Genomic DNA, 24,132 nt, shown 5'->3' with positions numbered 1-24,132 from the left:
AACATCCAGTTAATTTGGATACCTCCTCCCAAGCGTTTTCTTTCCTTAAATTATCATGATAATATGTGTTTTGTTTATCATACAATATTCTAAAACTGCGAACAGCTTCGATTAAAATTTCGTTTGACATATTTATCATATCAACGGTTTTTAAAATTCTTTGAAACAGTTCCTCACTCTTTGCGAAAAAATGCTAAAATAGTCGCAGGCTTTCGGTGCAATCGGCAAAAGTTGCCCTCCCCACAATATGAGATCGTCGCCGGAGAAAACCGACCGACCGAACGTACCGAACCGATTCAGTGCGCGCGGCCTCATTTAAATACAGGTGAAGCAAATCCGGCCGATTGTACCTACCCACCGTGCCGAGACGGTCGATTCCGATTCAGTGGGCGCCGTGCTTTAAACTGTTCAAACAATCCTCCAACTTGTCTCAAGGAAATTGTCAAAGTTACCAGATGGAGAAAAAATGGTAAAAATGTGAGAAACTAATCCTAGCAGCATCGAAGTCCAACTCACACACGACTCCCGTAGGTGCAACAACAATAGGCTTTGTAATTCATGGCAAATAGACGCACCTCCCCCCTCCCCCAGGCGTCCTAGCCGCCCTACAAAATTTTTAAATCGGATTACTCATTAAGACATATGATTCTAGCCCAGGATTAGTTTTAAGAAATGCTTCAAATACATGTACCTTTGAACGTAGAGATTAAATATTAAGGTATAACAAGGTTTAACTTTCTTGCAACCAGAACCCTAAACCAAATCTTTGGGTTTGTTTCCATGACATAATCTAAGGGTTCCTATCTTAAATTATTTAATTCTATGATTTGATGTGGTAAGCTCCGTTTACAATTTGGAAAACCCCAAGTGCCAAGATACGTCAAAATATTATTGATTTGTCCTCGGCCAATCCAGACAGAAAAATCAAGGAGTGAATGAGGGTCCATGGTTAGTTCTACCCGAATGCGAATTCTTCAGCGAGGGCAGTTTGGATGACACTACCTTTAAAGAAAAATGCTCCTTTGGAGCCACCAGTGTGAGCTTGAAATGTTATATTTTTTCTCTATTCGGGAGGCGTTCTAGAAAGCATATTAATCATTTCGATATTTATTTATTTGAATATTTTTGGTCAGACAGTTCATATTAAATAAAACCCTTAAGAGAATGCGACGGAATGTTCACATTTTTAGTGCAAGTGGCGTTGAATGCCGCAGAAGAGCTGCGGCCGTCAGCATTTAAAAAATTTCTTCTATTGTTCTCATTATCTACGTTTCTAGCAAAGTTTATTTATTTCAACAAGAATACCTTTTTAGTTTTTGGTTCCTCATAAGATAATAAATCCATGTTGTATAAGATTTATCCAATTATTTCTTCAACGATAACGAGAATGATTTCTTAAACGAGAATGACGTAATTAAACTGAAATAAACTGCTGAAAATTCACGACGCTGTTTTTTAATCCTTGCCATATCTATGAAGACCACTTCTGTTCATGTTGTTCTCTAATATCTCCTGCTCTGATAGATTTATCCAATAAACTTCCATATGGTCCTTTTCGTTATTGAAATTAAAATAACCACATAGTTTTGGAATTCAATTCTAAAGAAAAATGTTAAATAGGTTTCCCTTTCCCATTCTGCTTCTGCTCATCATTTTATGTTACCTAAGACTCTCCAATCCCTTCCGAAAACATCGACATTCTTTCATTGGTGATTAATTTTGTCTTGATATATTTTTTTATTGATTTTATTGATTGATATTGTACACGTTTTCCAGGATTTTTCCTTGAATCTTAGCAAACTCTTATACCAATATAAAATATTCATAAGCTATTGTTTAAGACTTTCACCAAATCATCTCGGCTTTTTCAAATTAAATTCAGGGAGAATATTCCTTATAATAGAGATGAATATTTTAGTCAGCATTTTTACAATGATTTATTACTTCTTAATATAATATGGACAATACTTATTTGAAGCGTTCATATATTATAAAAAGACTGAAGAATGAAATAGTACGCCATCCATTCTTTATAAAATGTAGTCGCAAAATTACCAGCTTTTCCGAATTCATGTCAAATTACCGATTTCTTATTCCGAAATATCCGAAATTTGCCTAATAAAATAATTAACTTACCACTACTTTTTGATGTTCGCTATTCCTTCCGACCAAAGGCCTTGGCCCTCCGGTATAAACCAAATTAATCATCGATCCTACCGCAATCACCACGTCCTTCCTCGGCTGCAAGAGCTGCAACGGTCGATACGCGCTCACCGTCACTGAATCCTCCAATGCTTTACCATCTTGAAAGTACGTCACGGTCACCTTAGTTGTACCGACGTTCAATCCGATCATCGCGATGTTGCCACACGAGATCCCAACTGGTGGCAACACGGCCGTCTTATTTTGTTTAAACTTGACGTCTGATTGACGTACTTGGAATGGTAGTTCTTGACAGCTTGTGAACGGTACCAAGGTGGTGGTTCCATCTGGATGCGAGTCTTCGGCGTATAGGGCGATGTGGAGATAAACGGGGGAACCGATTTCCGCTTCCATGACGAACTCGACGATTTCCAACCGGGTGGGGGGTAGGATCATGAATTTGGCCGATTGTCGGTTGTGGTGGTTGCGCATCATCACCGCAGAGACTTCAAAGAAACCGTTCGAATGTGTGCGGACATGTCCTGATTGGCTAACAATACCTAATGAGCAAAAATCAGTTTAATACAAAAATCTTATGAATCAAACGATAATAGAGCATGTTGAACCTGTCAAGTATTTAAAAGAAATTCTAGATCCTGAGTTAAATCTGTCAGTGCACTATGAATATGTAAAACGAAAAATAGCAACAAAAAAAAAGATTTTTGTTCGTTATTTATAAGACTTACAATCTACAAATCAATAATTGTCCCTTATTTCGACTGCTGTGAAACCGTGTTTAGTTTTCTACGTATAGACCAACGTAAGACACGATAAACATTGCAAAACTTTTGCCTGAGAGCTATACTACTTTGCAACAGGAGAACACCTTTTAAAATGCTGCTGCATACTCTTAATTTAATAAATGTACAGTAAAGAACAACATATTGAATGCTATTTTATTTTAAAAATAAAATATATTATGTTTCATTCTTATTTGACAAATAAGGTTACATATACAGGGTGTTACTTAAAGGTATGTCAAAATTTAAAAGGGACATTCCTGGACCGATTTTAAGTCGAAAACTTCATATAAACATGGGTCCTAAAATGCTTAAAAAAAAATAAAACTTTAACTTGCTTAGTTTTTGAGATACAGGATCTCAAAAACTAAGCAAGTTAAAGTTTTATTTTTTTTTTTCGTTTTTAATAAATTTTTCAAATACGGTTTAAAAAGATTGAACTGAATTTTGGCACAGGATATTATGGCATAAAAACACATTTTTTAGATGTTCACTTACTTTTTTTTAGCAACCAGTGGCGTAGCTATGATGAATTTTTAATACAATTTTACAAAAAAAATACTATGCCATTGACTTACGAAAAAAATTATGATTTTATCTTAATTATCAACTTAAATCAATAAAACTTTAACACCCTGTATCTTAAAAACTAATCATTTTAGGGCCCATGTTTATATGAACTTTTTGACTTAAAATCGGTCCAGGAATGTCCCTTTTAAATTATGACATACCTTTAAGTAACACCCTGTATACGTGATATTATGTCACGCGGTATAAACCAAATTAATCATCGATCCTACCGCAATCACCACGTCCTTCCTCGGCTTTACGAAATGACTATGGCATTAGATCTCCCTGTAATACAAATAATTAGAAAAGTAGATTACACTCTTAAAATCGTTGAATAATAGGAAGAGAAGTAGTTTATTTATTGTAGTTTAAGGAATTAATTTTCTTTTAATTTATTATTTTACTATCTTAAAATGGTATTCATTTCTCTATAAACAATAATAAAGCTTGTTTTCGAGCTCCTGCCTGACATTTCAGAAAACCGGGAATTGACTGGCATTCTGCTGCAAATTGTCTGTTAAGATCAGCAACATCACCAGGCTGTGTTTTATAAACAATGGATTTAAGATGTACCCAATGAAAGAAGTCTAAAAGTACTAAATCCGGGCATCTTGGAGGTCATTCAATTGGTCTCTAGATAAAAAGCAACAAAATAGGATAGCACTGAAAATAAAATTACACGCCTTTTAAAACGATGTGCCAATTGCTCCCCATTGCCATTTAAAATTCTGGGGTGAAAAAAAAACACAAATAACAAACTTCCATTCTTAAATACTCTTGTTATCAAAAATAATAATAGGTTAGTTATTTTAAATTTATAGAAGAGAAACAATTACTTTTGGATACACAACTAGTGACTCAAAGCATTGTTTTCAACATAATATGCATTTCTTAGTACATTATTAAGTTTCATTTCCTCTAAGTAAGATCAGATTTAACAAAAAAGAAAGAAACAATTGTTAGGGTCAATGGTTATGATGATAGGATTATTAATAATACACCTTTGGGTACAATACCATATAATTCTTTATTAAAGTTGTTATATTTATCTATATTAACAAAATGGAGTCCGAACTTAAAAAACAACCAGAGCTCTTCTAGAAGCACATAGCAAATATGAAGAGATTTCTTGGTGAACTCCTGAAACTATGCAATTAAATAAAGATACTGCCTCCAATGGGCAAACAGCTGTTGACCTTTTTGCTTCATATGGACCTGATAAAATACCTCCATATTTATTGAGGTATTATGGTTCTCTAAGAAGGAGTTTTTTTCTCCTTTTGGAACAATGTCTGCAATATCCTATTTTTAAATTAGGTAATAGAGATAATGTACAAAACTATAGAGGTATGTATACAGTCAAAGTTTATTGGAAATCCCCTCATTAGCATTACGATGAAGGCAGCAAGATATTTTGTTTCTGTGCAAATTGATTGATGCTACGAATTTATTGAATCTCTGAAATTTTAATGCTCCTAAATATGATTATGGCTTAAGAAATCATTTTCTGTTAAAATATGTTTTTTTTAAGCTAGATAAGAGTTTCGTACTCCAATTACCAGGATGCAACCATGTTTTAACTTTTAATTCGTATTGGGTCACCTTTACAAATACAACATCGAAAATTGTGCTCCATGAGTAATTTAGTTATAAAAAGTGATCTAAATTAGCCAAGATTTGAACCCGATAATATCAAGATTCATATGTATATCTACTGTAATTTCATATTTTCCATTAAATAAGAAGTGTAATGAAATACAGCGCAGAAGCGTTTGGCCTCTAGAATAGACATAAACAATAACATTAAAGGCTACAATCTTATCAGCCGATTTTAAAATTTTTCTTTTCTCAGTGGGAATTTCTGCTCCAAATTGGCATACTATATACCAAACTGATTTAAGCAAGTTCGTAAATTATTTAATATTTTTTGTTTTAATAAATGGAACCGCTCGCAAAGTGAAATCATTAATCGCCTCCAATCAAGCAATAACAAAAGAAATTATACAAACTAAAGAAGAATTAAGTGAGAGTGAGGAAATTCGCAATCTGAAACAGGAGCTCCAAAGTGAAGTTAATGAGCTTAGGGCAGTTAATAAAAATCTTCAAGAAGAGGTCATCAGCTTAAAGACAAAATTACATCAACGGGAATGATTATCAAAAAAATACAAACTGATAATACACGGAGTTGTAGAAAGAAGCGAGAAAAAAAACGTAACCACTTGCCTAGACCTTTCATCATAAACCTTTATCACTGGCATCGGTGGTCTGATGAAAATCCAATTGCCGCTGCTGAATCGAATTTCCAACATCTATTCTCCGTAAATGCGTGGTAAGAAATTGTTGACAGATTTCTACAGAACAATATGTCAATAGAGGTCATTCAATATTCCTTTGAATTCACGAATGAATATGATTTTTCAGTACGACAGACCTCCCGTACATTACACCCGCCAAGTGACACAATACCTGAATCAAAGTTTCGCGGGACGTTGAATTGGCCGCGGTGATCTTATCAGTTGGCCACCAAGGTCGTCTGACCTTACTCCCATATATGTTGAATTGTGATGATAGCTGAAAATTTTCTCAAGAAAAAGTAAATACGTCAGACGAGTTAAACCTTAAGATTATGCATTGTACTGCCCGCATTAAGAAATGACATGATGCCTTCCAAAGAACTACACTCGAAGTTATTCCTTGAGTTGAGTGTAATGAAGTTGGCGGTGGGATTTTCGAACCAATCCGCTGAACTATTAACAGCCAATTTTCATTTATTTGTATTGTAAGTTGTTAAATAAAAATTATTATAAACTAACATTTTTTTATTGGTTATTTATTGTAAAGTAAAGAACACGTATATTTTGCTCTCCATATTTTGTGCTTTTCATACGCTCATAGTTAATTTTAATGCCTGAGTGTCATCATTGGAAATTTTGAAAGTCGGCAGTTCTAATGGACGTGCTGATTAACAAATTGTGCATTTGTGCTCTTTAATATTCACAAAAGAAACTTGATGGACGATTAAAGTGTATATTGCGCTAAAATTCTTTTCCATTGTTGATCCGATTGCCCAGATAAATATGGTATGCAGGTGTTTCTGCTAAGTTCCTGGGCCTATTTTCGAATGGTATTTTGTAGTTCTTCATATGAGTTGTATTTGAACAATTTTTAGTACAATTATTTCTCTACAGCCATTTTAAAGTTCATTCACTCTGTATTCACTTACGATTTTATTGGGTCAATATCATGAGTCAATCTAATATTATGACTTGCTATGTATGTGAATCGAAGTGTGTTGCCAAAAAAGATAGGAAACTAACTAAGATTATGCATTGCCCAGCAACCAATATATTAATCTCTTTCAGCATTTCAGGTGGAGATAACATAATTATCTAAAAAAAACTGCTTAGGGAAGTGGAAAATAAAAATGATCTTCTTAAGAGTCATAATGCCCTCCTAACTAAGCCTATGGCTTAGCTTGAAAAGAACTCGCCACATTTAAGTCAAGCAAGTCTATCAACACTACTACAAGCAGGGACTAGTGCTATTGGATTGGAATTTTATGATTTTTCACTGTTTACTTAGAATCTGTAGAGAATATCAACAATGTTAAGTGGTGTGGTCTGTAGTTGCTGTGCCAATCAATCCCTTGATGCTGGGAGCACTAATGCTTTTAGGCAAAAAAGCTGATAATAAGTGTAGACCCATTAAGGTGATATGCACTTCTGCTGATGTTGTTTCCACTTGATAAAATGTTCCAAGAAGATCAAAAATATACCTGAAAATTGTTTATAGCAACAGCGCTTCAAAAATTATATCTGGTTATGGGCAGCATTTAAACTGAGTAATTTGTGTAACAGGAAGCTTTCTGTATTGTATCAGAATCTTCGATGTCTTAACAGTAAAACTCATGTTTTTTATAATCTGTATGTGAAGGCGAGTATGATGTGGTTGCAGCATCTGAAACTTGGCTACAGGATGGGGTCTACGACAGCGAGTTGTTCTCGGGTGATTACACTGTATATCGTAAGGACATGAACTTGGAATGCTTGGTGTGCTGAATGATCTATCTTCAATCAAAGTTGATCTCATAGACCTGGAGAATCAGATTCCACAGGCGGATGTTGTTTGCTGCAAGATACTGCTGGGCACTCTAAATTTATTTTTATATTTGCTATTTATGTGCCACCTAATTCTCCAATTGAAGGTTACGGGTTCTTGTTTGACTATATCTCTGTTCTTAACTGTATACAAAACCAGAAAGTTTAAATCATGGGTGATTTTAATATCAATATATATTATAATTATAATATCTGTAATTTAATATATTGGTAATATACAGAGTAATATCCTTGGTCTAATACTTGCTAATCTCTCATGCACTGTTGATATGTCTCACTTGTCCCATAGGATGGTTAATATCCCTCTATTGCTATATCATTTAGAGCAGAAGCCAATAAGAATTATAACTTTAAACCAAACCCTTAAAGTTTTAACTATAATTTTAGAGGGGCTAACTTTCCCATGCTATATCAGCTTATCTCTAAGGTTCAGTAGAATTTTCTTTATGAATTTGATGATGTTAATGGAGCAGTTTTCAGTTTCAATGATGTCTTTGACAGAGTAGTTCCTCGTTATAGACATAGAAAAAATAAGTATCACTATCCCAGCTGGTATACTGCCCAAATTGTCGCAGCTCTGAAGGAGACATATAGTAGATGAAAAAGAACTAAACCATGAGCTGAGTATAATGCTTATAAGGCCTTGCGAGCATCAATAAAGTCCTATCTATATTGATGTAGAGTATAGGGTTTATATGGTAAATACCGAAAATTCTATACATCATGATCCCATTTTTGGAAATTTATACAAGCAAGAAACACATCTAGAATCCCCAATATTTTGAACTACAATAATAATTCTCCCCTGCAAATTGTAAATGCTTTTGTAAATTTATTCGATAGCGTCTTTAACAGCTCCACTCTATCTGCTGATTTTAGCCAAGTATGTATAATCTGCTTCTCAAAATATTCATATCTATGAATTAAATGTGAATATATTATCATCCTTAAAAAAATTAAAAAATAAAGGCTGCAGGGCTTCACAGCGTTTCTTCCTTTCTCCTACGTGATGGTGCTTCTGCTTTCGCTGAACCTCTGGGTTTACTTTTTAATTTGTCACTACATACAAACACTTTTCCCAATGCTTGAAACAAGCAAAAATTAATAATATGAAAATAAAATTATATGAAATATGGTGGAGAACTATCGTCCAATCTCTATTTTGTCGAACTTTTCTAAAGTCTTTGAGACACGCATTGATAGCAACCTGTTTCATCAAATTAAACATCTTATTTTACCTAGTCAGCATGGTTTTTTTCAGTGTACATCAACAGTCACTAATCTAACATCATTTCTGCGGAACGCATATGAGACTAAAACTGCATATACCAACTTGATGTAATCTGCACAGATTTTGCTAAGGCCTTCGATAGATTGGACCGTGGAATTCTTTCGAAAAAGCCTTATAAAATAGGTTTTAATGAACATCTAATAAACTTTCCATTTCCTAGTAGATAGACCTCAATTTGTGGACTTTAATGAGTTTAGATCATTTCATTAAATTGCCTAAGTGGTGCCGCAGGGTAGCAATCTTGCTCCATTTTTGTTTTTGATCTTTATTAATGACATTTCCACGAATATCGGCAGTGAGTTTCTACTGTTTGCGGATGTCATGAAGATTCTTCATCTTGTTAAGAGTCGTCATGACTGTATGCAGCTTCAGGCTGATCTTGATAGGGTTTATGAATGGTGAGAAATTAACAGACAGCCACTTAATCTTCAGAAATGTAATAAGATGTAAATTTCCTTGCTCAACGATGAGATTGACTTCGGTTACGTAATAAATGATATCACACTTCCAAATTGTGACCTGGGGGTCTGTGTTGATAAAAGACTTACTTAAATAGTCATATAGATACCATCATAAGATCTTCCTTAAAGGCCCTAGGCTTCATTATAAGATCAAAAGAACTATTTTCTAATACAAGCAGGACAATTTTGTTTAACTCATTAGTGAAATCAGCCCTAGAGAGGCATACTCTCTAGTATGGTTTTTTAATTATGCAGTGCATATTCACATGTTGGAATCAGTTCAACGAAAATTTTACAAATACATACATTAGTTTTAAGTTGGATGGTGTATACCCTGAGAGGAGTTTCAGTGAGAAGTTATTGCTTTCAAGGTTTGATGCACTGTCTCTTCGGCAATCTGCTGTTTGTGGGAATTTTGATGTTTTTATTTAAAATATGTAACAACCAAATTGATGCTTTAGATCTACTATCAGCTTTGAATTTTGCTAGTCCCTACATCCAAACAAGAAGACACAGTGTATTTTATCTTGACACATGGCACCAATTTGCCCAAGAAAGAGCCCATATATAGAGCATGCAATTGGTTCAATGATGTTCAGCTAAGGATGGATGTTGATCTGTTCGGCATGACTTGACGTGGATCATTTCAAATCTGTTATTTCAGAAAGAATTAGATTGTTATTTGTGTAACTATTTAATGTAACACAAGACGCCGTTGAACGACATTGAACGCCGTCATGTGACATATTACAGCCGCGTATACACCTTAGATCATAATTATTAACTGACGATGCCTTTAACGCCGTAAAAATATCTGCGGAATACTACGTATCCGAGATTCGACATGTAAAACATACGTTGGTTATTTCCTTTCATGACGTGAAAAAGCCCATAAGTATATAGCCCGTTGGGTATACGCCTCATCGGTATATGCCTAGAATCCCCGATATTCTGCTAAGTTGCCAGACATAATATTTACTTTTCTTTTTTGAAAAATTGTCCGAAATAGACGGAATTCTCAATAACAATTTTTCTTTACGCAATAATATCTAAATCTAAGCATTTTATATTTTTTTATGAGAGCAAAAATGCCTCCCTAGCCTTTCATTAAAATTGTACATATTTCATTTAAAAATGGTTGTTACCTAAATTTTTGAGAAATTAGTATACGATTTAGCATGACCCTATGTATGTGCATAACATACTAATTTGTCGATTTCAGGGTACAGCGTCTAATTTTTAACGATTATTTGATCTTGTCTTCTTCTTTGTTTATGTGTGATTGTGTTTTTTTGTAATAATTATTGGGAAACTATACATTTTGGTATAATGACAAACAATTAATTTGTATTGTGTGTGATACAGTGCAGTCAGAGACCAGAAAACTACTTTCTTTGTTTAAAGGCAAGTTCATGTTACAATCTCACTTTTAAAATGATTATCATTTTAAAAGAGTTATCTTTTCTTTTATATCAGTTAAAAGTCAAAAAAAGATAAAAAATAACTAAAAAAAAAAACTGGTGAATGCGGCGGGCATTTCTATCTCACAGCGCATCCACCAATTCATTTATTTAACTTTGTTTAAAAAGATAAATACGAGGCGAGCTACGACAGTTCTTTAAAATGTCGTTTTCTTATGAATATTTATTCATTTACACATTACAAGGCAAAAAAAGATTGAAACTAACTATTAAAAAAATGGAGAATGCGCCGGGCATCTCTATCTCCCAGCGCATTCATCAATTTATTTACTTAGCTTTGTTTAAAAAAATTTTTTGTACTTTTTAATCATACCTAAATAATAAACGAAATGCAAAAAGAAAACTAATTATTTTAATAACGAAAAAGAAAATAAGGGATTGCTTAGAATGTACAAGAAGAAGTAGCTAAAGCGCTTGGAATTAGTTTAAGAATGGTGCAAAAGGTTGTATATGAAAACAAGAACAATCTTATTTCCAAGCAGGAAACAAAGTGTAAAAGGAAGAAGCCGAAGACTGAAGATTTAAGTGAATGTGTAAAAATGAAGTAACCTATTTGACTAAAAAAAGAAACTAATTATAACTATCATTATCACTAACAGAGTCGGAAAACTCTTCGTCATTTTCCGAATCTTCTTCAAATGGAGCAATGATCAATGGTTCAACTTGGATTTCGAGTACTTTTTCTCTCTTCCACCAGGTTCTAATAATGTTTTCTGTGTGATCCACTGATTTCCGCCAATACTCCTTTGTGATGTGATTCAATGCCTCATTCCAAACAGCTTCAACCTGGTCAGATCTAAGCCCAGCACCCACGTCCCACATGCTTCTCATAATAAGATTTTGACCCTGCCCATATAAGCTCAATGGCATTAAACTGACAATGGTATGGTGGCAATCTTAAAACTTCATGACCATATTCACGTACTATTTCGTCAACAGCATATATTTTTGGTCTTTTCAGCGATTTTGCAAGCTCCCGTTTGAAAATATCCAAGTTTCATCTAAGAATACTACTTTCCTTAACTTTGATTTTTCATTTTGTGTATATTGTCTTAAAAATCCTATTCGTTGGCTCACAATATTTGGTAGTTCACACAAATATCTTCTATTGCAGACTTTTTTATAGCGAAAACCTATGCTTTTAATTAATTTTGATAAAGCAGAAAGTCCAATTTCCAAAGTGCCGCGTTGCTTTAAAACATCCCTCAGAAATGGCAGCGTTATATTTGTTTTTAGCCTATATAGTTCATAAATCCTATCCCTTACTTCCATTTTTACACATTCACTTAAATCTTCAGTCTTCGGCTTCTTCCTTTTACACTTTTTTCCTTCTTGGGAATAAGATTGTTCTTGTTTTCATATACAACCTTTTGCACCATTCTTAAACTAATTCCAAGCGTTTTAGCTACTTCTTCTTGTACATTCTTAGGCAACCCTTTATTTTCTTTTTCGTTCTCGAAGTAATTAATAACATTAAGTATCATTTTTTTGGCTTGAGGATTTAGAAATCCACAAAAAGGCTTTTTCTTTTCCATAATTTGAAATTTAAATTATCTTGTGACAAATAATGTCATCCGTCAATCGAAACGAGACAGGCATGTTTGTTATGAAAGTAATTGTTTTAGAACCACTAACATTTATCATTTTATCTTCTTTTGAGACATTAACGCTGCATATATCTGTTTCGTTTATCTGACGCGTTGTAGTTAAAAAACGTTGTTGCGCAAATTGAAATGAAACGTTACTACAAAAGTTTGTCGTTGATAATCCGATACACCCGCACGATAAGAGCGATTTTGACAATACCAAAATATCCACCATTCCTCCTGAAACACTATGTATAAACGTAGTTTACGCTCTCTTGTACTAAAATAAAAAACTATTTTTGAATAATGGTGTTTCTATAGCGACTATCGGTTATAACAACGGTTATATCGGTCTGTGTTAGGTTTTTTTTATAGGTATGTTGAATAAATGGTTGTTGAATTCAATTGAACGGTCTAACAAAGTTTGAAGAAGTTGGAAAATCTTTTAGAAAACCGAGAAATAAAATGAAGATTGATGAAGTCAAGAAGCTATGATATTAATACTTAACAATTGTGTTAAGAAATACAGAAAGAAAACAAAAAAATCAATTAATGTCAAATTTAAAGAACATCTAGCTTATGTGAAATATGGTAGGGTTCAAAAGTCAAGTTTGGTTGAACATGCTTTAAATACTAGCCATTTTGTAGGAAGAGACAACTTAAAATTACTTAAGTCAGTTAATAACAGTCGAAAATTAAATGCATACGAAAGTTAAGAAATATTCGAAACTCAAAAAACCAATCTTAATAGTGATAAAGGTCTGATCCCTTGTATTCTATTGTATATTTTACTTAGTGTTTAAACTTTCTTCAGCCATTCTTCATTGGATTTGCCGCTTTATTAATTACATCTTGGTATATAAAGCCACTTTGGTTTCTAGAGAATTCATACATGCTCTATTCTACTAATTAATTGTTTGAAATGTTTGCAAACTTTTTTAAAACGTAATATTCATAACACTACTATTCAAATAAAGAAAAAATATGAAAACATCAATATTATCTTACCAATTGAATTATCACTGCTAGACCACAAAAACCTTCCATCTCCACCCTTAGCTACCAAGTCAATATCATATTTAGGTCTAGTAACCGGATCCCAGGGTAAAATAATATCCGAAGGCTCAATAGTTATCGCTGGATAAATCATCAGTTCCGCTTTGGCAGCTATCGGCGGCTTGAACTCATTCAAACCATCGGCGCTAGTTTTGAGGACGGCTTGTACAGTCGCTATTCCAGATCTTACGCCATAACCAGTCAACCAACTTCCATTAACGGTCTGTTTACCCGTATAAAATTCTGGAGTCACCTCCAGGTGTACTTTAACGGCATCTCCTAAATAAAGCTTATGATCTGAGCCATCGTAGACCTCCGCGACAATGTCATGATGCTGGCCAACTAAAATGGCCCAATTTTTATGGGGCAGAACATTCAGAACGATATATTCAGGCTGGACAACGTGGAAAGTTGCCGCGGGGAGTTTCAGTAAAGGATCATTTTTATCCACATTTCTGTCTCTTAGTACAATTCTTGTCTTTCCTTCTTTTAAAGCTGTGACGTTACTCGACTTTTTAAAAGATGAGGCTATTGCCGTGTCTTCAGCTTCTAAATAGTATTGACTATTTGGAATTGTAATTTCTTCTAATCTTCCATCGTTAATCTAGAAGTAATATAAATAATTAAAATGTTGATACAGGGCAAGTATATATTACATAAAATATTTTAAATGGTACAGTCTCTCCTGGCATTACATACACTTCTGCAGGTGTAAGTAACAAATTGGCCACTATCATTAGTTGGACCTCACTCGTTTCGACATGTTTATATTCTGGATAGGGGAGTTTCACAGTTATCTAAAAAAGAATGGTATTAAAATGCGCAAAAAAGAATGAAAATTGATGTATGTCAAAATAAATGACTATAAAGGATATGAGTAATCTTTGTATTAACCCTTGTAGCTCTGCTTTTCCAATACAACACAAATGTTTTGCAACATAGTACGGTCAATTCTTTTATTCAATTAGCTTTTTATCTTGTATTACAGTTCAGGTTTTTAAATTATTTCTGCGTGTCCTCAAAAGTTTTTGGAAACAAATATTTCAATTTCAGTTAGATTTCGTTAAATGTTCCCAAATTTCGTATCATTCTGGCCTTGTAGATAAATTTGTATTTATAAGAATTATATATATTGAATTATAGAATATAGAATAAAAAAAAGACAAGTTGAAAGTACATAACGTAACTGCTGCAAAGATATTTTGTTACTGACGTCTAAATAACTCATTCTAATAATATCCCATCCATAACTCATTACTTTTTCTTTTTAATTGCAAATTTATATGAAGCCTATTAAGCTTATGTTATTTTAATATTGTTTGCACCTTTTTTTTGTTTGAGATGTGCGATTCTGCGAATTTTCGGCGCTGAAGTTGTATAAAATTATTAACCAGTATACCTTTGGGCCACAAACTTACAGGCATATAATCTTTTTTTTTTGTCCAGATAGTATATCAAGTCTAAATGAGCTTTGCACTGTCTTATTAACTGATATAATTTTCTCACAACCACAGCTTATATCAAGGTCTAAGTATTTTAAAATATCTCGACTTTCAATGTTTGAGGACGGACCCGGAGACAAAGAGATAGGACAGCTTTAACCAATGTTCGTTTTTGCTTGTTAGTGGTTTTGGGCGTACAAACTTTACCATTTCCTATACTTTATTCTTCGAATTCTGTCTTCTGCACACTTCAGTCCATTGTCCTTCTTCTTCACATTCCCTTGTATCAATTTCAGAAGCCGTCTTGACATTTGCAGTGGTTGGAAGATTTTTTGCAACTCCAATTTTATTTTAGATGTCCCTATTTGTGTGGCGATTGCAAGTAAGACTGATGTGGGTGGACTATTTTTAGTTTCCTATGTTTTTGGAAGAGAGGGTACTTAACATACTTTGCATTTCATTATTCTTTTCAATGGCATTAAGTTTATTGAATCTACTTTTTAGAGTATCTAAGAATAACTTCAGTAGAGACAAATACAGAATTAGTGTCTCTTTCAGAACTTTCTACATATTTTGTTAATTTCCGATTTGATCATTTACTGAGGTATGATGTTTCTTACATGCATTTTCTAGATTATCGAGATTTGTTTTTAGTCTTTCAATATCATACATAGATTTTTGATTCTTTCATTCTTCAATGAAAATTAAAAATCCTCAGATGTTTCATGCGCTAATTCATCTTTGATTTTTGCAGCATATTATTAGCCTAAGTATCTAAAATTTGACTATTACATTTGATTCTAATTATCTCATTACCTTTATCTTTTATTATTTCATGTAATTTCTCTATTTGTTCCATCAGATCCTGTTCTTTAGGATTCTCTTTAATTTTTCAACTCTAGTTTTACAATTGTCAGAAGAGCAAATTTCGTATGCCAATTCTTGTAAGTATGGCTTGGCAACAGGGACCAATATAACATGTAATCTAGCAAGTGCACATTTTAGTATTGTATTTGTATTTACATAAATAGACCACAATAATTTTTTTTGGGTGTTTTGTCCCTATGTTATATTTGTCTCAACAGGTATTTATATGTGATATATTATATGTGAGAAATTAGTAGTCTACTAATTCTTTACCTTCAATTTTTTTACAGCATAAGTAGTAGAAAAGCACAGGGTGAATACTGATGAAAATATAATGTACCGAAGTAAGATGAAGTCAAGAGTGAGGATTCCAAACCATATAGAAGTGGCGACAGCAAGATCGAAATTTTCTTTCGATCGAAATTATTTATATCTGGGTCAGAAGAGAAATAGTGATTTTTCTAATGACGAGGACAATAACATGGGAAATTCTGTAGAAGGTGAAAACATTTATAGGGAAAACCAACAGCTGCGTGATAAGAATATATATACATGTCGTCTACTAATTATAAAAATTTTACTCCTAGGAGACACTATATTTTCTGAAGTAAAACCTATTATTCAGTGTGATCTATATCATGACAGTACTGAATTAGATTGCTTTTTGACGTTTTTCTAAGAGGTCTCTTTCTTTATATAGCCCATTTCACAAATAAAAAACTATAAAAAAAAACTTTCCTCAGGCAAGAAATGACTCAACATTTCAGAGTATCGACATTGGCGAAATTTAAACCATCAAACAATATACACCAATAAAACGGAGCCAGTAAAACAAGAATTTAAAAAATGAGCAAGTTGTGATTAGTTTACAAGGCTACGGTTATTAGCTGAATATTTATAGTGGCAAGAGAACGGAAGTCAATGAAGAAACCCTCCGTGAGCCTGTAGAAAGAAAGTTGAATTGAAGAGTAATTGTTCTTCAATTTGCCAAAACAAAAAAAATGTAGTTTTATGTTAGGTTTACAGGAATCCTAAATAAGATCTAGTAATCAGGGAACTTAGATGGCAAGATACAGAAGATTTTGCTTGGAATTCCACATGTCATAAAGCAACAGTAACTACACTTCGAAGAAAATTGAAAGATGGATACATACAATACATTAACAGAAAATCTGCAAAGTGGTCGCCAAGACGGTAATACATACCTCTTATGATTGAAAGAACTCGTCCATTATCTCAAAGAGACCTACGTAAGTAGAGACAAAATAAAAGTCTCGGTCTCAAAATATTTTTATGTCAGTACAAAGCAGGTCATCTCGTTAGAGATACTACTAGTATATAAGGTCTGATGATGCTTTATTTTAAGCAAAACATGTAACCTTTGGGACATAAAAAGATTTTGAGACCGTTGATAACTCCTTAATCATATGCAAAAAAGCAAATTACAAAAAACTGCCTTTGGTTAAGAGGTTGTAAAACTAGCGGATTTAGTAGACTGATAGGATATGAGAAAACTGGTGTCAGGCGTAAACGACCAGAAATGTTGGCCGACACTGCCAAGCATAGGCGAAACAAAAAAAAAAGTAATTATTTTATTTCTAAACTGTTAAAACACTGTGTCAAAAAAGGCATTTTAGATTAATTTTTCGAAAGATTTTTGTAGATCCGCAACCTATTTCTTGCCAGTGATATCAATATCTTCTCATTTATCATATTTATTTTGAACTGTGTTGAAACAACATAAAAACTTGCTTCTTCTGCAGGGCCTGCTACAAGATTCACCTTTGGCCTTTGCTTTTCAGTGTATTTATAAATAATCTTGAATCTCCATTGCAGATTTCATTATATTTGCCAATGATCTGATACATTTTCTGACATCCACAAGTTCTTTAGTGACTTGCCAACTGACAAAATACATGGTGCCAACAAAATTACATAGATATTACAAGTTTCTCAATATTTAATCATAATAATAATAATAAATTTATTAGCCAGAAATAACATTACAATCATTTGCAATCATAGTTTACCATATTTTTATTTACCCATAAAATAAATAAACATATTTACAAATAAGCAAATAAAAATACCTTCTTAGATTCCAATAACAAATCAGAGCACCAAGTCTCAAAACTTTAACTTAATCTTATTGTTTTACATATCTCAATACTCATTCAGTAATCGGTTAAACATTCATTCTAATATTAATTATGAATGCTTTGAAAATATAATTTATATTTTCAAAATCTGCTTTTTATGTAGTATATTATTCCATTCTATTAAAAAACTTAATTCTTGCACTGATTCAATTATTCCACCAAATTATTAGAATAACACTAGCTGAACAGACCACTTCCCGCTTTTGTTGAGCCTACAATTCCCAAATAAAATCAATAACCCAAAAACCTCAATAACTAATTGTAATAATATTTTGAGATCGAACAATCTGAATTTTTACATAAATAAATGTATAAAAAATATAACAACCATGATTAAAAATGCCACCGTTATAAAAACAGTAACTATTAAACATAAGAAAAAGCTATCAATTACACCAGAAATTATGAATTCTATTAAAAATTAAAATAAATTGAGAAAAGCTTTTTAAGAAATCTTTTACATTTGCAAATCTTAGGACAATTAAGCAATACAGAAGATCTTACTAAGCTGATTAAAAGAGCAAATTATAATTATTATAAAAATGTACTATAAAAAAATTAAAAGATGTGAAAAAACATGGGAAATGGGAGAAAACCAAAATATTCAACTATAAATTGAATGATTGTTTCTTGATCATAACTGTAATATTGGCAAGTTTTGGCTACCAAATAAGTCTCAATAGTTACATGTTTCAAAATAATCATCCATTATTCTCAAAGAGACTTAAATATATGAAGCAAAGGGGAAGGGGGAGGGGGGGGGGGGGTTTAGTTAATAACGATGCACGATGGTGTAAATTTATTTTATTTTATATTAGTGTGAGTCAGTGTGTAGCTTTTGTATTTAGATAACGAAGAACGGCGAAACGCGTAACCTTTAATAGACACTTGATTTATGAGACTCGGACTTTGAGTTTACTTTCTCCCCCCTTTGGTTCAATTACATGTTTGATAAATATGTCCTATGTGATTGGACAAGTTTTTCAAAAGTCACTGTTAATAAGTTGCTTCTGCAAATAAAATTTTTAAAACAGAGACTCATATAAGAATGACGGAATTTCTCCTTCAATCATTAAAGATAACCACAGACCTTTACTAGAGCCTTTTTTACATATTTATCATAAATCTAATTCTTAAAACAGGCCATCTACCCTGATATACTTAAAAACTTTATTATAACTCCAATATTTAAAGTCATAGATAAACAAAGCATTGAAAATTATCAAGCAATTATTATTAAGAGTCATTCCTCATGATACTGTTAATTTATTTATTTATTTTTATTTATTTACAGAATCCATTTACAAAAGTGTTACATAGTATACCCATACTAACATATATATTCAGATACAAAACTATCTATAAATTAATGAAAGGTGCAGATGAGTTAATTAATTAAAGACCCTATGAAATAATATTCTTTAACTACCCCTTAAAAGATGTAATCCTAGAGTCATCCTAGTAGTAATCCTAGAGAAAAGTTTATCTGTCCTGACAGACCATTAGCACTTCGAGCCATTTGTGTAATTGGCTCATTAATACCATAATTGGTATGGTGGAATGGGACTGAAAATATTTCTGATTGTCTATTCAATCTGGAAGGCACCCTAAGTTTAAAAAGAGACAATAACTCGGGACAATCTATAGTAGCATTTAAAACCTTATGCGTAAAACATAAGTCGAGTAATGTTCTTCGTGACTCTAATGTGGGTAAGTTCAGTTTATCCCTGACCCACTGATAGGAATACTCCTGTCTCCTGTAACCACATCTAAAAGCAGCCACCCTTAAAAATTTATTTTGAGTTTTTTCAATCTGCTCAATGTAGCAGTTATATGACGGGGACCACACAATTGAGCCATACTCCAAGATGGGCCTAACAAGAGAGCAATAAAGTAATCTAAAAGTAAATAAAGACAAATCAGTTGTAGACCGTTGGATAAAACCCAGCATTTTCATTGCCCTACCAGTCACCTGATTGATGTGACTTTTAAAAGACAACCTGGAGTCAATAAATATTCCTAAGTCAGAAACCTCTGTTTTGACACCAATTGCTACATTATTTATTTTATAAAGAAAAACAATAGGATTTCTTTGCTTAGAAAAAGTAATCTTATGGCACTTATTGATATTAAGGGACATTCTATTCAAGTGGCACCAATCAAAGAACAAATTAAGGTCTTTTTGCAGGAGCACAGCATCGGAAAGGAATGTGATAGACCTAAATAGCTTCACATCATCAGCAAACATTAGCACACGACAATTTTCAAGTTTCCAAACTAAATCAATCAAAAAGAGGCGAAAGAAAACAGGGCCTGAGTGAGAGCCCTGTGGCACCCCAGATGGCACCAAAATTTCAGAGGAACATGTACCTCCAAGATTAACAATCTGGGTTCTACCTCTGATGAATCCCGAGATCCACTGAAGAAGAGGCCCACAATACCTAAAGCCCTAAGCTTCTGCAAGAGCACCCCATGGTTTTACCCTATCAAAAGCCTTGGAAAAATCTGTATATATTGAGTCAACCTGAAGTCCGTTCTCCAAGCAGCGGTAGAGGTAGTTAACATACAGCACCAAAGTACACACCCATCAGTAGATCTGCCTTTTATAAATCCAAATTGCTCAGGATTAAATAAAGATTTAAAACTCCAGGCAGTCAAGCAGCTTTGGCAACTCAGATTGGTTACACATAGGCCGATAATTAGAAATTTTTCATTTCTACTACCAGATTTAAAAAAGGGTTTTAGAAAACTTCTCTTCCAGAGAGTGGGATAAGAACCAGTAGAGATTTGTTAAAAATGAACAGTATTGGTTTCGTAAGAACACAAACACATTTCTTTAGAAAGAATGCCGGAATCCCATCTGGTCCAGCGCAGAGCTTATTCTTAGAGGAAGTAAAACCTCATAAACATCCTGCGTTGACAGAGTTAAATTGCTCAGACAAATTGATTTATCAAAATCAAAAGATGGTATGTCATTGACTTGCTCATCCGAATATTAAGGGTATAAATGATTTGGTATCAAAAAGCAATAAAAGTTTCGTAGGTTATTATATTAAATCTCTGCATCATTATTCTCATATGAGTTACTTATTGAGACTCTTATCTTAAGATTTTCTAATGACTTCACTAATTGGAAGACATTTGCACTGAGAAATTCCACCTCATGGTAGGGAAAGCAGTTTTTAAATTTTGTTGTGTGATGAAAGGAAATATTGAAGTTAGCCACATTTCTAAAGTTAAGGTTAAGTAAAGTGCCCCTTGTAGTTAAGTCTTCTGTAAGCTAAGATGGAGAGTTACTTTTTACAATCCAATATACAAACAGTCAAGTGGAGGTCAACATGAAAATTGTATTTTAAATGTTTATTATTGACATATAAATAAACATATGTATTGTGCTCTGGTTCGATTTAATCCAGAATATCAAATAAAATATCCACATTGAACATTAGTACTGAGGTCTACAGAAATATGAACTCACTGAATCTCATCTCAGTTTTTTTAAAGATAGAATTTTTCACTTTCGTAAACATGTACTACTTTATTGAAAAGTTAGTAGGGAAAGTCTTTTCTCCACAAATAAAATGCTAATTCTCTAATTTCAGGAGTGACGCATTTCTGCAAGTGTTGTTGCCAACATCAGACTTGAGTATACATATTCAAAAATCTACATATCATACACAAATTCTAAACAATAACTTTATTAGTTTGTGAAATCTTTGTATGTGTTAAGTAACTTAAGTCTGATGATTACAAGAACACTTGCGGAAATGCATCACTCCTGAAATTAGAGGATTTGCATTTTATTTGTGGAGAAAACACTTCCCCTACTAACCTTTTAATATTATATTGACTCCACTTCAAAATGGACTTTTTCCTTCCTGTACTACTTTTTTGTGAAACAAATATCTAATTGTCTTACCTCTGAAATACAGAATGAAGAAAAAAAAGAAACACATAAAATGTACTTATAATAAATGAAATGAAAATAAATAAACTAAAACTTAAACTGCCATATATACTATACCTTAGCTGATCCACTTTTAACCCCCTCAAGTAATATAGAGTATCCCTTTTTGTTTTCATCTTCAAGGGGCTGAATACCAGGTGGTATTTCATATGGGGAATCCCTATAAGTGATATATCTTATCACAGACTCCTTATTAGGCCCTAAAGGAATGATATTCCAATCAAATTCAATCAGTTCCAGAGTAGAAAATTCATTTCCTTGGTCATCATATGCCTTAACCTCAAAATTCTCAGGAGCTTCTTCCATGAAAAGCTCCTTAGTCGTAGTAGTTACTGCCAAAGAATGAATTACATCCACAATAACATCACATCTTAGATTTTGTTTTGTGTGAACATCTTCTGCTAGTACCACTGCAATGTTTCTGGCAGCTTCTTTGGTTACTGTACTGACAATGACCTTAGAGGAGCATTGCAGCTCTTCGTTTTCAGATAAGAGGGTCAGTTGGATGATGTCTGACCTTGTGGTAGTCCTGAAATTGTTTGATTATAAGTTGTTTTTACGTTATGGCGCAAAAAGAACGATTACCATTTGTAGCAACCTCCCTCCGTGGCTTCCAAAACAAACTTTGTTTGGAAGTCATTAAAAATTGGTAGTAGTACTCTGGGAACGTTGAGTTTTGACGCGCAGATTGTCCGAGATGTACATGATAAATATAACAACAAACTTAGGAATAATTTTTGCATTTTATAAATAAAATTTTAAAATAAAGTCAAAGAGAGTCACATTACTGTCATTACCACAAGGAGATCCCAAACAAATTTTGAACGTTTTTAGGTTAGAATTTATTTTTAGCAGAGTTTAAAAAATCTGTGTCCATCAGTGTTGCCAACTCTATGAAATAATATTTCCCATAAGGACTGACGAAAATTCCCTTTTTTTCCCACGAATTCTAAAGCATTTTCCATTCGCTTGCACCGGCTGCACTGAGTGCAATTTTTATTGTTATCCTTTTCTTTTATTGAAGGCATTAAAAAATGGAGATATACTGAGTGCAGTCAGTGCAAGCAATTGGAAAACGGTATAAAATACAGACAGAAAAGAGGGAGGGGGTTTGGAATTTTGGGACTAGCCGGCCATAGAGTCTGTAGTCTGGCCATTTTTATTTACCGACATTTAAGGAAGGCTTAAAAAAGCGTTAAGTGTTAAAACACTTAAATTAAATTAAAGGCTTAAATCCTCCTTAAAAATTTTGGTGAAAATGGACATTAAACAAACAAATATAATTCTGGAAAAATTTTATTTTATTTTTTAGTTTTAAAAGAGTACAAACTTTGATTATGTAAATTCAAATGTGCTTTAGTAACTTGTAAATTTGTACAATCATTATTTTTTGATTGCATGGAGCTTCGAAAGACTGTTACAGCATTTAAGGTATCATCGGATAAAAGGTTTCTTTTCTTATTTTTCACATCTGTTACTATAGAAAAAATCCTTTCAGCTTCTGCATTTGAATGCGGCAGAGACAATATTAATTTAGCGACAATACTTAAATTACTAAATACAGGTTTTTTATCAAAATCCGTTGCTTCACTAACTTCCTTCCAAAATATTTCTATGGGTAACTTGACGAGTTCATCCTTTTTATTTTCAGCAAAATGAAAAGGTATAGTTCAGTTCAGAGATCTATTAGAATCTTTGATGTGCCGCGAATAGTACGTGTGCCGGTGTTGCTTGAATTGTCACATGACATGCATGTTTAAATCGCAAAATTTTATGTGGAAAGAGTCATAAAGGAATCTTCTAAGCGATATTTAATCATTCTATAAAATAAATAAATGTTTTAAGCATTTTTTAAAGAATTTATACATTTGATTCCTAAAATTTGACTACATGCGCCCACGTACTATTTTGTTAGACGTCTGACCTCAATCACAGACAGTCAAGCGTGAAAAGTTGCACAGATCTGGCCTTAAAATTTATTTGTATTTAAAACTTTATTATTGGGGATTTTTCGGTTTAGTTTTATTAAGTTAGAAATTCAGGAAAGTTGATAGCAAGATAATATTTTATTTAAATATAAGATTTAAGCACGTAAAATGAGTCTAAAAATTTTAATTTAATAAGTTTAGTTTTTAGCGCCATCAGTGGGATGTTTATAACAAGTGATGAGAGAATAGGTGGTACGAATTACT

The 24,132-nt window shown here is 33.0% G+C and overlaps 1 protein-coding gene across 1 annotated transcript in view; it reads right to left on the bottom strand.

Moving 5' to 3' along the window:
- Positions 1-22,767, bottom strand: part of LOC126750122 (nuclear pore membrane glycoprotein 210) — a 77,320-nt gene extending 54,553 nt beyond the window's left edge. The window contains exons 1-5 of the mRNA XM_050459629.1: positions 22,526-22,767; positions 21,998-22,469; positions 14,162-14,302; positions 13,458-14,109; positions 2,137-2,702 (exon numbers count right to left, since the gene is read on the bottom strand). Coding sequence (XP_050315586.1) covers positions 2,137-2,702; positions 13,458-14,109; positions 14,162-14,302; positions 21,998-22,469; positions 22,526-22,683 — 1,989 coding nt within the window. The 5' untranslated portion in view covers positions 22,684-22,767. The remainder of the gene's footprint in view (positions 1-2,136; positions 2,703-13,457; positions 14,110-14,161; positions 14,303-21,997; positions 22,470-22,525) is intronic.
- Positions 22,768-24,132: the final 1,365 nt, after the last annotated feature.

This window comes from Anthonomus grandis, chromosome 2 (assembly GCF_022605725.1).
Source record: "Anthonomus grandis grandis chromosome 2, icAntGran1.3, whole genome shotgun sequence".
NCBI classification, from domain to species: domain Eukaryota; kingdom Metazoa; phylum Arthropoda; class Insecta; order Coleoptera; family Curculionidae; genus Anthonomus; species Anthonomus grandis.
The sequence above is the reverse complement of the archived record's forward strand: the minus strand, read 5'-3'. Positions and strand labels throughout refer to the sequence as shown.